This window comes from Dissoconium aciculare (assembly GCF_010015565.1).
Source record: "Dissoconium aciculare CBS 342.82 unplaced genomic scaffold K489scaffold_13, whole genome shotgun sequence".
Taxonomy (NCBI): Eukaryota; Fungi; Ascomycota; class Dothideomycetes; order Mycosphaerellales; family Dissoconiaceae; genus Dissoconium; species Dissoconium aciculare.
In genome coordinates, this window is record NW_022984963.1 from 364,849 (window position 1) to 376,578 (window position 11,730).

The 11,730-nt window shown below is 52.4% G+C and overlaps 3 protein-coding genes across 3 annotated transcripts; 1 reads left to right on the forward strand and 2 right to left on the reverse strand.

Moving 5' to 3' along the window:
* Positions 1–448: 448 nt before the first annotated feature.
* Positions 449–1,488, reverse strand: K489DRAFT_67799 (uncharacterized protein). Its single transcript, XM_033608829.1, has 2 exons — positions 1,402–1,488; positions 449–1,327 (listed from the first exon to the last, which is right to left on the reverse strand). Exon 2 carries the CDS (start codon positions 1,115–1,117, stop codon positions 605–607), a length of 513 nt encoding a protein of 170 aa, XP_033456540.1. The 5' UTR covers positions 1,118–1,327; positions 1,402–1,488; the 3' UTR covers positions 449–604.
* A 2,862-nt stretch (positions 1,489–4,350) lies between these two features.
* K489DRAFT_383722 (uncharacterized protein) lies at positions 4,351–6,120 on the forward strand. Its single transcript, XM_033605683.1, has one exon. The coding sequence runs from the start codon at positions 4,524–4,526 to the stop codon at positions 5,883–5,885; it is 1,362 nt and encodes a 453-aa protein (XP_033456541.1). The 5' UTR covers positions 4,351–4,523; the 3' UTR covers positions 5,886–6,120.
* Positions 6,121–9,019: 2,899 nt separating this feature from the next.
* Positions 9,020–10,134, reverse strand: K489DRAFT_325954 (uncharacterized protein; the record flags this gene model as incomplete). The annotated part of the gene is made up of 2 exons (XM_033601871.1): positions 9,020–9,655; positions 10,027–10,134. 2 exons carry the CDS (start codon positions 10,132–10,134, stop codon positions 9,020–9,022), a joined length of 744 nt encoding a protein of 247 aa, XP_033456542.1.
* Between the last annotated feature and the right edge of the window lie 1,596 nt (positions 10,135–11,730).

Here is an 11,730-nt window from a genome sequence, read left to right on the forward strand (position 1 = left end):
TCCGCCGCTGAGGTTGTCTGGGTTGCGAGGGGGTCCTTCTAGAGGGAAATTGTGTGTCATTTCCTGGCGCATCGAGATGGGAAGCCTGATCGATGGTCGGGCATATGCGGTCGCTGCACGTTCAGGGTGTGGTGGATCGCGTACGGCCATTGAGCGCTTGTCAAGGGTAGAGGTATGGGTGTGTGAAAGGGGAAATCCATTGCGACATTGGGACGATCACTCGCATCTCGCCAGAGAAATTTATTGATTTCTGACGTAGGACCATTAAAATGGGACCTTTTCTTCTCTCCCATGCCGAGCACATGAAAATTGAGTGAGATCGGGGTTTGTGTGGTGGGATCTTGGAATGCACCGATCTGCGGAGCGTACGTGTACTTTGTGTTCCAACTTACGTTACCTTTGTCCTACGTGGGCGACGATGGCCAGTGGAGGGCACGTATTGCGAGATCCATTGCCGATCCTGTGGTCGGACTTGGACATATGGGCAATCGAAAGTATAAGCCCACGGTCGCGTTTGACCCAAACGAATGGCGTCAGGGCGTAGGAAGTCGCTCCAGAGCCGTCTTACATCAGATGCGAGTCACTTTAACCGAACAACATCCTGTTACGATGTCGAGAGGTGCAAGTGAATCGTCGAGAGTCTTCCATGCGTCTTCTCTCTGCATCGGACGACAATTAAACAGATAGGGTTAAGGCAGGGTTTGCTTTCTTGAAGGATCGCTGGCCAATCACTATGCGGATCGTCGCACTCTTGTTCGTTGCAAGCATGCCCGGCACAATCTTGATAAGCTTCGTAGGAAATAGTGCCGTGATGGATGGTCGCACCAGACATGGTTCCTCGACCGGCGCTTGTCCTTCCTTGCCTGGAATCCTCGCTTCTGAGCGGATGGTGGCGTGATAGCGTCTTCGCCAGTTCTACATACATCGACGAGGGCGCCCTGTGGTATCGCGGAGCATGGACAAAACAGTACAGCCACGCCAGCGCGCGATAAGATCTTCCCTTCTGCTCCTGATAGTTGATGTTGCACAGCACTGGATGAGTTATCCTCACGGAGATGATCGCCCTTTTCTGATCCAATCCGATGCCAGTTCGGCGATGCTCACCTAAGATCTGCATGGTTCCGAGGCAGGAAGGTGGTTCAATTCAGCGAGAGGTGAGACCATCGTCTTGGAAGCCCTTGGCATGCAGCGGACGCCGCGCCAAGCTGTGATTCTCATTGACACACTAAGTCATGGGCATGCCGATAAGATGGACGTACATGCAGCATGCACCTTGGGGATAATGGTGGTAGCAGTAGTGGCAGTCGCGTTGCCTGTAGGTGAAGTGCTACTCACGAGGTAACATCAGCGCATCGTACGTACATGGGCATTGTCACAAGCCGTATCGTGCTATCGTCCTACCGCGAGATAGGTGGAGAGCCAGAATCTCGACCCGTCCTTGCATATCAACTGTTGGGAAGATAACGGTGATATTCTAGGCAAATAATCATCGTTTAGGATGAAAAGCCAACGGACAGTCTACTGTAGAGACCGGACAATTTACTATACAAACTTAGTGGCCGATGTATCCGGCGCCGAGAGATTCTTCCATCGCCTCCACCACGGGACAAAAGGAACAAAAAGCACAGTGCGGACCGCCTGCCGCGCCGGCGAAGTTGCCATGTTCTGCGACAGTGCGTCACGGAATAGACGGTATCCCACCCGTGCACGCCCTGCTACACCTTGGAGTGATCGTTACACAGCCGCATCATGTTCATCTTCCTGTCGTCTCGAGTCATTTTGAGCCACAAAACGCTCGACCCATGGATGGACTTGCTTGGACCATAGTTATCCCTAGCCAAATGTTGTTGGCTATATGCCCACCATTCCACCCCCCGAAGTTGATCCTACAAATTTCGCGATCCCAGTGCGATACAAAACCCGCGGGAATAGCCATCTCCTCGCCAACGCACGACTGATGATCGCAATACATCATGAGATCGAGCCCAGAGGGTAATCAGTAAGTCGTGATGGCTTGGCGTACTGCTCAAGAGTCAGATCCACAGTCTTCCATACTTGCACTTGGCGGCGTCGACTGAGTCCTTGGGATGTCCTTTGTACATTGGACCGCTTTGCTGAAATGAACGTGTTGTGACGATCATCATTCATTCAGTAGACTGCCCAGGCGTGCAGTGGGCACTTGAGCAGGCCTTCAGTAGCCAAGTATTGGGTATTGGCATCGCATGCTATTTCGAGTTCGTGACGGCCCACCTGAGCTGAACGAATATTGGCGCTGATTCGCCTTCTGCGGCGTCCGATGCGCCCGTGTTTTGGCTATTCGCGGTACAACAGCAAAGCCATCTCACCAGCCTGGAGTCCAGCGCGGCCTCATATTTCTGCAAGCTGTAGGAAGGGACCGAAGAAGGACCCTCTCCTGCGCAAGCCACTACTGTATGTCAATCTGATGTGGTTCGTTGTCGCCATGTGGCCGGATGGACATCATCTGAACAAACGAACCGGGTATCTGAACCTGGCGGATTGTACATACCCCTTTGGGACATCGGGTTGCCGATCAATCGGCTATCAAGGAGGCTACTTTAACCGGTTCGCCTACTCGCGTAGGCCATGTTGATCCCTCGCCAATCGCAGTAACCGACTCCTTCCAAGGAGCGACACGAAACGAAAGCACTGTATGCAGCTACGGCAGCTTGTCTTACTGGGTTGACCGGCAGAGAAACCGTTGCTCGGTTGTGTTCCTGCTCCCACGATGGTGGTAATTTTGCTTGACATTCACTCCCACCCAGAACGTATGGGACACGGCTGAAGGCAACCTAGCGAGTTTGACATCCCACGCTGATGTGCAATGCTTGCGCGTTTCCAATCCCAACGTTTCATCATCAATTAGTGCTCGCGATGCTAATATGAAGTCTCTCAATCCTTCGAACGCACGTCGGGCGTGGGAACATTTGTATGATCTCCGTGGGCGTGAATCGGAGCAAACGATGACACTTCGCATTGCCACGTGTGAAGCATTGCGTCTCGTGCAATGCGACGACGTGAACATGTGGCGCATGCAACCTGCTAACGGACACCACACCGCGGGAGGACATGGCTTTGCTTTTCCCACGCCAGGCTGGCGATCTAAATGGTATTTGGTTCTCGCACAGGATCATTGTGTGAACAGCATGCAAGCTATAGTGGAAACCACGCTGCCAAAGACTGCCCGTGGGACACATTGTGAGTGTATGAGTGACTGGTCGAACATGAGGTGAATGAAGAGAATCCCGACTTGAAGTCTGTCGGCCATAGACGGCGAATTCCACATGCATGTTCGCTAATCATCCAGCAGCCAGATTCACGCAATACGCCTCAAGGGCTGGCGACGACGGATAGTTTCAACCCGTCTCGTCGTGGATCGCGGCGGGTTTGCCTACAAAATGCATCCTCGGATTCTGCTTCCTGGTGTACGCATGCACGTGCGGATCAGATAAAGGTGAAGTGCCGACTGTGTACCCATTCGCCTACCGCTTCATGTGTCCACCGCTTCACCCTGGTCGGTCGCTTTGAAGGATGTGCGTAGCAGTACAACTCTAGTATTGTACCCGTGCACTGCGCCGCGAGATTGGTCGATCCTTCATCAAGGTACGATGATGGCAGTCGTGAAGAATACCTGCACAACAGGATGAGATACGCAACGAGCTCGTGCGCCAATTGTGCTCCGTCGTGGGACCGTCCACAGCCACCCGCGCGGACAGGGTGTAGCGCACCTCAAGTGCTGGCTTTGGGGGGCTGATGGAGGCTTCAGGGCTGTAATTCTCATGACACCTCCCCTCGCATATTCTACAACCGTGTGGTTGCTCGCAATTCCTCAGTCTCAGTCTCTTCGCATTTCCCGTTGTTGGTCGTGTGGGATGTGCGGACATCTCCAGGGAGCATCCACCGAGTCGGCTACTGTACATGACACTCCTCATCCCCATGCACCGACATGTTTAGCGTTATCCTACGACATTGCTCGGCGCTGGGCATTTTCGTCTTTCAGTGTGAGAGGTGCTTACAGCACCGCCTGTGCATGGTGGAGATGCTAGTAATCGCACGCTGCAGTTATGATGTTTCGTAGGATCCGCAGTCTATTCCAGGATCAGCATGGCACCGGTCCAGCAACGCCTTCTGTCGACCAACGCGCTGTGCTTGTATCCCATCCTGAAGCACAGTCGTCCGCCCACCCCTCTCGAGCGGAAGGAGGACCCCAAATGGTCCTTCAGCTCGGATTCGCGGTGGGTGATCATCGACTTCGATCAGTGCCGGGTTATGTACATTGCTTGGTTGTAGACATGGTGTACATTACTCCGATGGAAACTCTAACATAACAAGGCGGATCTATTCTCCCTTTAACGACTACTTGACATCTTGCACGCGATCAGGTGCAAGTGATCGTTCTCGGTATAAGGTCTGAACTTCCCTAGTCCTTCCTGCTTTCCCCTCCCTACTCAGCCTCCTCCTCTTTCGTTCTCTCCAGCAAGCCACCGTACACCAAAGTCACTCCAATGTCTTCGCTCGTTGCTCCACCCAGGAACGCCGTCGACGTGTTTCCGCAGTACGTCAGCATCCCAACCCTTGACTCTCCACCTGCCGGTCGACCTCGAAAAGGCACGCACGATCGCTCTTCGTCAACATCGATGCCAGCAACGCCTTCAACGACAATGAAGTCTCGACCTAAACTCAAAGAAAGCTGCGATCACTGTGCCAAAGCCAAAGTCAAATGCAACAAAGATCAGCCCACCTGCTCACGCTGTCGAGATCGTCACCTACACTGTGGTTATTCGTATAGCAGGCGCGCGGGCCGTCGTCCTGGAAGATCCGATTCTATCACCCAACCGACATCACCAGAGTCTTGCTCTCTGGCATCGCCGACTGCTACATCAAGTTCAACGCCGAACTGGTCGAGTAACGGTATGCCGTCTTCATCGTCGATGGCAGAGATCATCAGTACTGCTGCAGGCAGCGTTGATTCATATCCGGCATCTCTCGCCTCGCCATACATGTCGCCATATATGATGCCGACGGTTCCCACTGATCAATTTGGCGGTTACCTCGATGGTTACAGTGTATCATCATCGCCAGTCAATTCAACTTTCGGCTTCGGCTCCCTCTCCGTCGATCATTCACCCACGATGACGGCATCATATTCCTCAAGTGCAGGCGCACAAAATCCAACGTTGCATGGTGTCAATGCATTTCATGTAGCGGGTGCTTCTGGAAGCGCCTTTGACTCTTCCCGCACAGATATACCTGGACACCCCATGACGTTCACCAACACTGCCATGCCCGTGATACCACCTACAACAAACTCAGCATTGCTCCCGGAAGCGTGGCTCAGAGATGGTCAACCGGCTGCTGCAACGACTTTGGAATGCCGCTTTGCGCAGACCGGCGAGACCTGTGTTGCGAGACTAACCAAGGCTCTGTCAACGCAGGCCACAAGCTCTACTGAGCCCAGCACCGTCGCGGATTTAATGGCTGCCAATCGATCAATCCTGCACATCGCCGTTATGATCCTGTCCTGCTCTTGCGCGAGTCGGAATCCGCAACTACTGAACTTGCTTGTCTATGCCGCTCGTATCATAATTACACGTTACGAAATTGGCGCAAGCAGTGGTATCGCATCGGGCAATCTCCTCGGAGACATTCCATACCTCGAACGATTCCTCTCGATTCTCGCCGAGACATTGACGCGCTCCGGAGATGCCTGGGCAGCAGCTTCATTAGACTTTGGAAATGGTCCTCAACATCATCGGAGGTCGTTGTCCTCTTTCTCAACAATACCCGCTCCACTGGTGGAGGTCTGCACCCGAACATTGGCCTTGAAGGCACTTTTACGTCAAAATCTGGTTGCGGCTACGGTCTGAGGGTGGCTGCACAGTATTTCCTTTCAACACCTGTGATAGACGTTTTGTTTCTCGAGCGCTTTTTGGGGCTCATGATGGAGTTCTCTGTGCATTATCGTGATGGCCGGCGCTTGGGCTTTCGGGCGGGTACTCGGCGCGAAGGATTCTCTGCTGGCAAGCGACAAAATTAAAGCCGCTTTGGGAAGAAGGATTCTGTTTGGAAAAAAATGAATGTCTTGTAAGCGGGAGCGCGGAATGAATTCTTCGCGCATGTTGGGAGTCTCTTCACACATCGGTTGATTCAACCCATCACAAATGCAATTTCACCCTTTCCAAAGTCCCAAACAAGCATGTTGTCTTGTGACCGATTTTTATGCCTAAGGCTTTGATAGCTGGGCACGGAGCTTGTCGCACCATCAGACCACATCTCTACCAGACGATCTAGACCTTCGAGGAAACGACGAAGTCGGCAAACAGATTCTCTGAGTCACGATAACCTTGCACTGTGATGCCTACTGCCACCTGCCTACCCGGTTATCAGATTTGGCGTCCGTCATGGTGTATGCAGGGAGTCTGCAAATCAACTGAATGTCGCTTTGCCACCTCCATCCATCAGCTAGCCGAGTTGGCAGACGTACGCAAGAAGGCGAATATGCAAAGATAAATTCACGGCACCATCACACGGATCAACCGTAGACAAAATTGGAAAGAGCTACCCTGAGAGCGGCGCAAAGATGCATTGGCATTTCCACGATGCAACGAATCGAGCTCGTCGAAAGGTTGCATCCCAACCTCTCGGTGGCAAGCCGCAGTCATGCTGGCAGCGCCATCGCCGTCACTTCTGGCATCAGCTCCTCGGCTGTGTTCGCATTCGCAGTTGCGCCGTGCAGACTCGAAATCGTCATTGGCTTTTGGCTTGGATGCCTAGGGAAGCCGAGCCTATATATGGCCTGACCTCGCATAACTGCCAAGCAACACTCTTCTCCACAAGTGGGACCGCGGGACCACGGCGACAGCTTCTCTACAGGCCAAGATATTTCTGTCCTCCCTCTACGGTCCAGAAATCCGGTCGTATAGGCGTATAATCAAATGACTTGCTGTGCTCGTGCGCTGCAGATCACTCGTGGAAGGAGGGATCTCCTTTTCCGGACCGGTCTTGATGCCCTTGCCACACAACAAATGATTTCATACCATGAGCGATCCCGTGGGATGGAGGTGATCTCCCGCCACTCCACCTACCATGGCAGCATGTCCTAAAATGTGAGAACGAGCTCATGATGTCCTCATTAGACGCAGCCTCAATCAGACTCGGGGTGTGCCGCCGCATGGGCAGCTTCGGGTTTAAGAACCAACGATCCTGGAGTGTCCGCATGGTACGGTTGGACCGACACGGCGACAACCGTTCAGTCAATGCGTGATGGCTCATTCTAAATCGTGCGGTGATCTCGCGAGAGAATGCTTACACTTTGGCAAGCCCTCCTGCTGTTTTCTTGGAATATGGACTTCGACTAGCCGGAGACAATTCCTGCATTGCTGCTCTCATGGGCAAGACTTGCCGCGCTGGTGACACACATCAAGAAGTGAGTGCTTCATGCAGGTCGCGAGAGAACAGTTCTAAGCGATCAAGACATCAGGCCTGCTCCGATCGTGGGTATCCTTAGACAAGTCGCCTTCGAGCATGAGCGACAATCGCTAGTAACTTTGCTTGGCTCCACTAAAAGCATTTCCTTGGTTGCAGACGTGATTGAGCATGATCAAAGCAGCATTTGGGAATCACGCGTCCAGTCTTGGACATCGCTTCTGCGCATTGCATCACGATGCGGCGCCATTGAGGGGAACACGCTTTACAACCTATGTAAGTATTGACAGCGCCTTGTTGGCGAGTCGCTCCAGCGACGCTTTCCTGAGATGCATGCAATCCTCCACGCGCACACGGAACCACACACTTTCTGGCAAAACTTTAGTCTCAGGCACTTAAAACTACCGTGCTGTCAATCTCATTGTAAGTCCGCATCGCACTCGGTGGAAATTGAGCTTCAAGGAGGCGAGCAAAGTGTTCGTGCATATTGTAAGCTATCGGTTGAATTCAATGGAATCCTCCAAGAGCTTGAGCGACGATGGCCTCATATGAACACACGGACAGCAAGCCAAGCTCGAGGGAACGTCAAACGGGTCTCTAATCCTCCATGCTCTGAACAATACTCCGTCAGCGAACAGACGAAATGCATAGTCGACGCGACTGAGATATGTCCTCGGCGGTATCATAGGGTTCTATTGATAGCAGACACCGTAGCAATCTAATCAATTCACCCGGAATACTGCTCAAAAATTTAGTTGCGTATATTGCGCCATAGAGTTCAAGCTCAAAAATGTGTTCCGTCGAGTCCACGGCTTCACCGCCGCTAACGGAACGTGTGACGGAGTTGCATTCTGCACGTCTCGTCACATTCCTTGTACACGCGCCGACGGAGCTAAGGTAGGGCGATGACACAATTCTCAGGCGTGAAATTGTTGGCCATGTGTAATTCTCTATTGCTCGTTGTTCGTCTTGCGGCAGTGTCCTCCATACGCGATTGAAGGACAACAAAGGTCGAATGTAACAAATATTGTTTGGGTATCATGTTTAATCGCTGCCGCGGCTCCCTGTCGTTCAAAACGGCTTCGTCAGTCCGCTTCACCCAAGCCGAATCGAATCCCAAAAGTGCCATCGCGTGGCTTTCAGCTACCTCCACCAATCCGCGTGTTGAACCCCGACAAGAAGGGCAATGTGCGATGGTGCTGCTGGACCAACACCAAGTCTTGATTGTCTGCTCGCTTGCTCCGCGATCCGAATGCCTTTTTGAGTTGATACTCGAAATGAAGTGGATACTGTGCACCAATTTTCGTCTGACGCTCAACGCTGCGAGAGGCGGGTCTCAAGGTATTCTTGGCCTGTTGTCAACGGCGGCTTCGCGCGTTCTATTCCCATAACGGTATCTCTTGATTTTTCATATAACGCGCCATGATGCTTCTTCATTCAACCATATGCTGCGTGGTTGAAGGAGTGCGGTCGAAGCCGAAAAGCTTCCTCTTAATCGGACTCCAGAGGTCGGCGGCCGATGCAAACGTGGCTTCGCTCATGTCAGCTCTGCGCGATTCCAACAACGGGTCTCCACTTACACATGGATATAGATCCGATAACTCGGATTCAGTAGCTCGGCCAACGCACCGCGCAATAGCGTCGCATGCTCAGCCGGAGTCATACCTCCCGGACTGTGCATGAACAACCAAGCCGAATGAGAGTACAAAATCCGTTTGAAAATCTCCAATGCGGTGTTTCCCAGGCCGACGGAGGGATCCCACGATCCGATCGGAAGTCTGTAAGGATATGACCAAACTTCATCAAATCCTGCCTCTGTCATGTGCTGGGAGAGACGCGTGCCAATGCGAGCATCTTTGTTGCACCATTGAAGCGCGTCGGCGTAGCTTTTCCACCAATGATGCAGGAACGGCAGGTCTTCACCGGCGTCAGATTGAAACAAGAATTGCGGCTCCACCATCTGTACCCAGCCGGTGGGCTTTAACAATTGATAGAGCTCATGGACAAAGGAAGGCCAACGTGGAGCATTGAGACCATCGGCGAGCATACGACTGTTGATGAGGTCAAACGATTTAGGAGACAGCGCAGACCTCTGAAAGGTCTCATTCATGTTCCACCGCTCTTTTTCAAATTCCATGACGCCTCCTTGCTCTTCTTCGTCCTCTTCATCGCTGGTCGTCCCTCGTCCTGTGAAGATGTCGACACCAGTCACCTGCACGATCGGATCGTCAGCGTGAGTCGACCGCCGAGTCCTGCCGTCTCGCCCAGTCTCGTTCGTGACAGTGTCATTGCACGGCGACAATGAGAGCTCACCAGAACTTCTTGGCTATTGTATGCTTCAAGCAGATCATCGATCCAGGCGCCTTTGCCGAATCCGCAGTCCAATACGCATGGCTCATCTATATCCTCTAATGGAATCGGTGGTATGACTGTTCGGCCGAGTAGCTCCCGCAGAAGTGTGTTGAATTCGTCTGAAAGTTGTTCTTCTTCCTACGCGGGTCCGATCAAATCAGCATGGGAGGTAGAAATAGTCGTTTATTGCGGAGAGTAGAGCATCGTTTCCCTACCAAAACGGCAACTTACCTCGTCAACAGGCACGCAATGTATACGATTGGTCACAGCGAACGTCGAATAAAGACGATCGTTGAACCGAACACAATTATCATTTTGTGGTTGAGGAACAACCGACATTATGGACCTAGCTCGGTTCTCCAGTGAGGGCAAGACTGACCACGATTCATGATGTAAGATGAGACTGAAGAAACGATCAAAGGGAGATATCTCGTCTCTTTCACGCCGAGAGCGGATCCACAACCTTGCCCAAGGCCGTACTTAGGCAATACTAGCCCGACATCCAGCTATTTTCGCCGATGAAGCTGTGCCGGGAACATCAACAAATCGCAGCATATCGAAGCTTGGCTGGCAGACAGCAAATAGTGGGCGTCGCGCAACAAAGCAGCGTGATGACGGCGGAGTAGTCCGAAAGAATAGGTATCGCGCGGGAGATCTCTGCGTTGTCTCGGTCTAAACATACGCCGTCTCAGCACGCTTCTGAGTCGACCAGTCACTAGCTCTAGACGCCGGAGCATGAAGAACGGAACATGGCATAGATCGCGACGTACCTCCTGATTTTTCTGGGTGATCGGACTGTGCTACCGCAACGACAATAGGTGCAAGCCGAATAGCTCCGACCTTCGGGACATCTTTCACTACTGCAAGTCGGAATCATTTGCATGCAGCAAGCCACCTTGTGAACAACGGACGTAAACAACCCACGAGGTGTCGATTGGTCGCACATGGGCTGATGCTTTCCATTGTTACCGGCATACGTTTGATGGGCTCATCAAAGTCGAAACGTTAGCTGGCGGACACCCTCCTCTGATTGACGCTTGTCACCATGCAAGTACGTAACATGAGCCTCCTTGACAATGAAATACATATCATCGCACGACAGAGGTTCTTCCTGCCGAAATGGTGTGGTTACACCGTCCGGACCAAGACTATGGAGTCGCCCCAGTCACCCGGACTACGTACTTCTCGCCCTTTGTCTCCAAGAGGCACGAGCATGACGAGCACCGCAACGACATGAACATGAGCTTTTGTCGGACTATACTGCTAGTGAACAGAAAAAGAAAAGGCTAGAGGTGGCATTGCGGCGCGGTCGCCCACGATGGGAGTACCACGTCGGCTAACGATACTTGTGTGTATCATTACCACTAGTCGTCCTACACAAGCCGACAATCTTCAACGGCCGTCCCAGTAAATCATGGACCCACGGCCACGGCCATGGGACTGGGCTTTGACACTGAGTATACTGTACATTCCGTCCCGCCAATCTGGCTAGGTTTCATCTGATCTTCTGCGCACCAATTTCATTACTCTCTTTCCTTTACGACAAGTAAGAGGATAGGATCCAGAAAGTATCACCGTTCTGTCGTAAGGCTTGGTTCCTGCGTACCTAGGGGCCAAAGACGGACTATTTACTGGTTTTTCTGGGTGTGTGCGACCTAACGGACCGGTTTGATGAGTGGAGAGCCGTCACTGGGCATGTACAACCCTCCAAAGCCACACGCATGCTCGAGCTCCGCGTGCTAACCGGGCCCTCAAGGCCGTCTTCCACGCATCTTCATGCAGGCGGATATGCAGCTTATGTACTGCAATCGGTGACTTGTGCTAACACGTCGAAACCTGACATCAGTTCCATCAGCAAAACATCCCTTAGTGTTGCGAAACAAATTCACGCCAAGCACCGTCTTGGTCGTGTCCCAGCGGCCAGGAGGGTCCCTG

Bases quoted from the DNA above. Each gene is read 5' to 3' on its own strand.
- K489DRAFT_67799 (XM_033608829.1), bottom strand. From the start codon at position 1,117: ATGCAGATCTTAGGTGAGCATCGCCGAACTGGCATCGGATTGGATCAG.
- K489DRAFT_383722 (XM_033605683.1), top strand. From the start codon at position 4,524: ATGTCTTCGCTCGTTGCTCCACCCAGGAACGCCGTCGACGTGTTTCCG.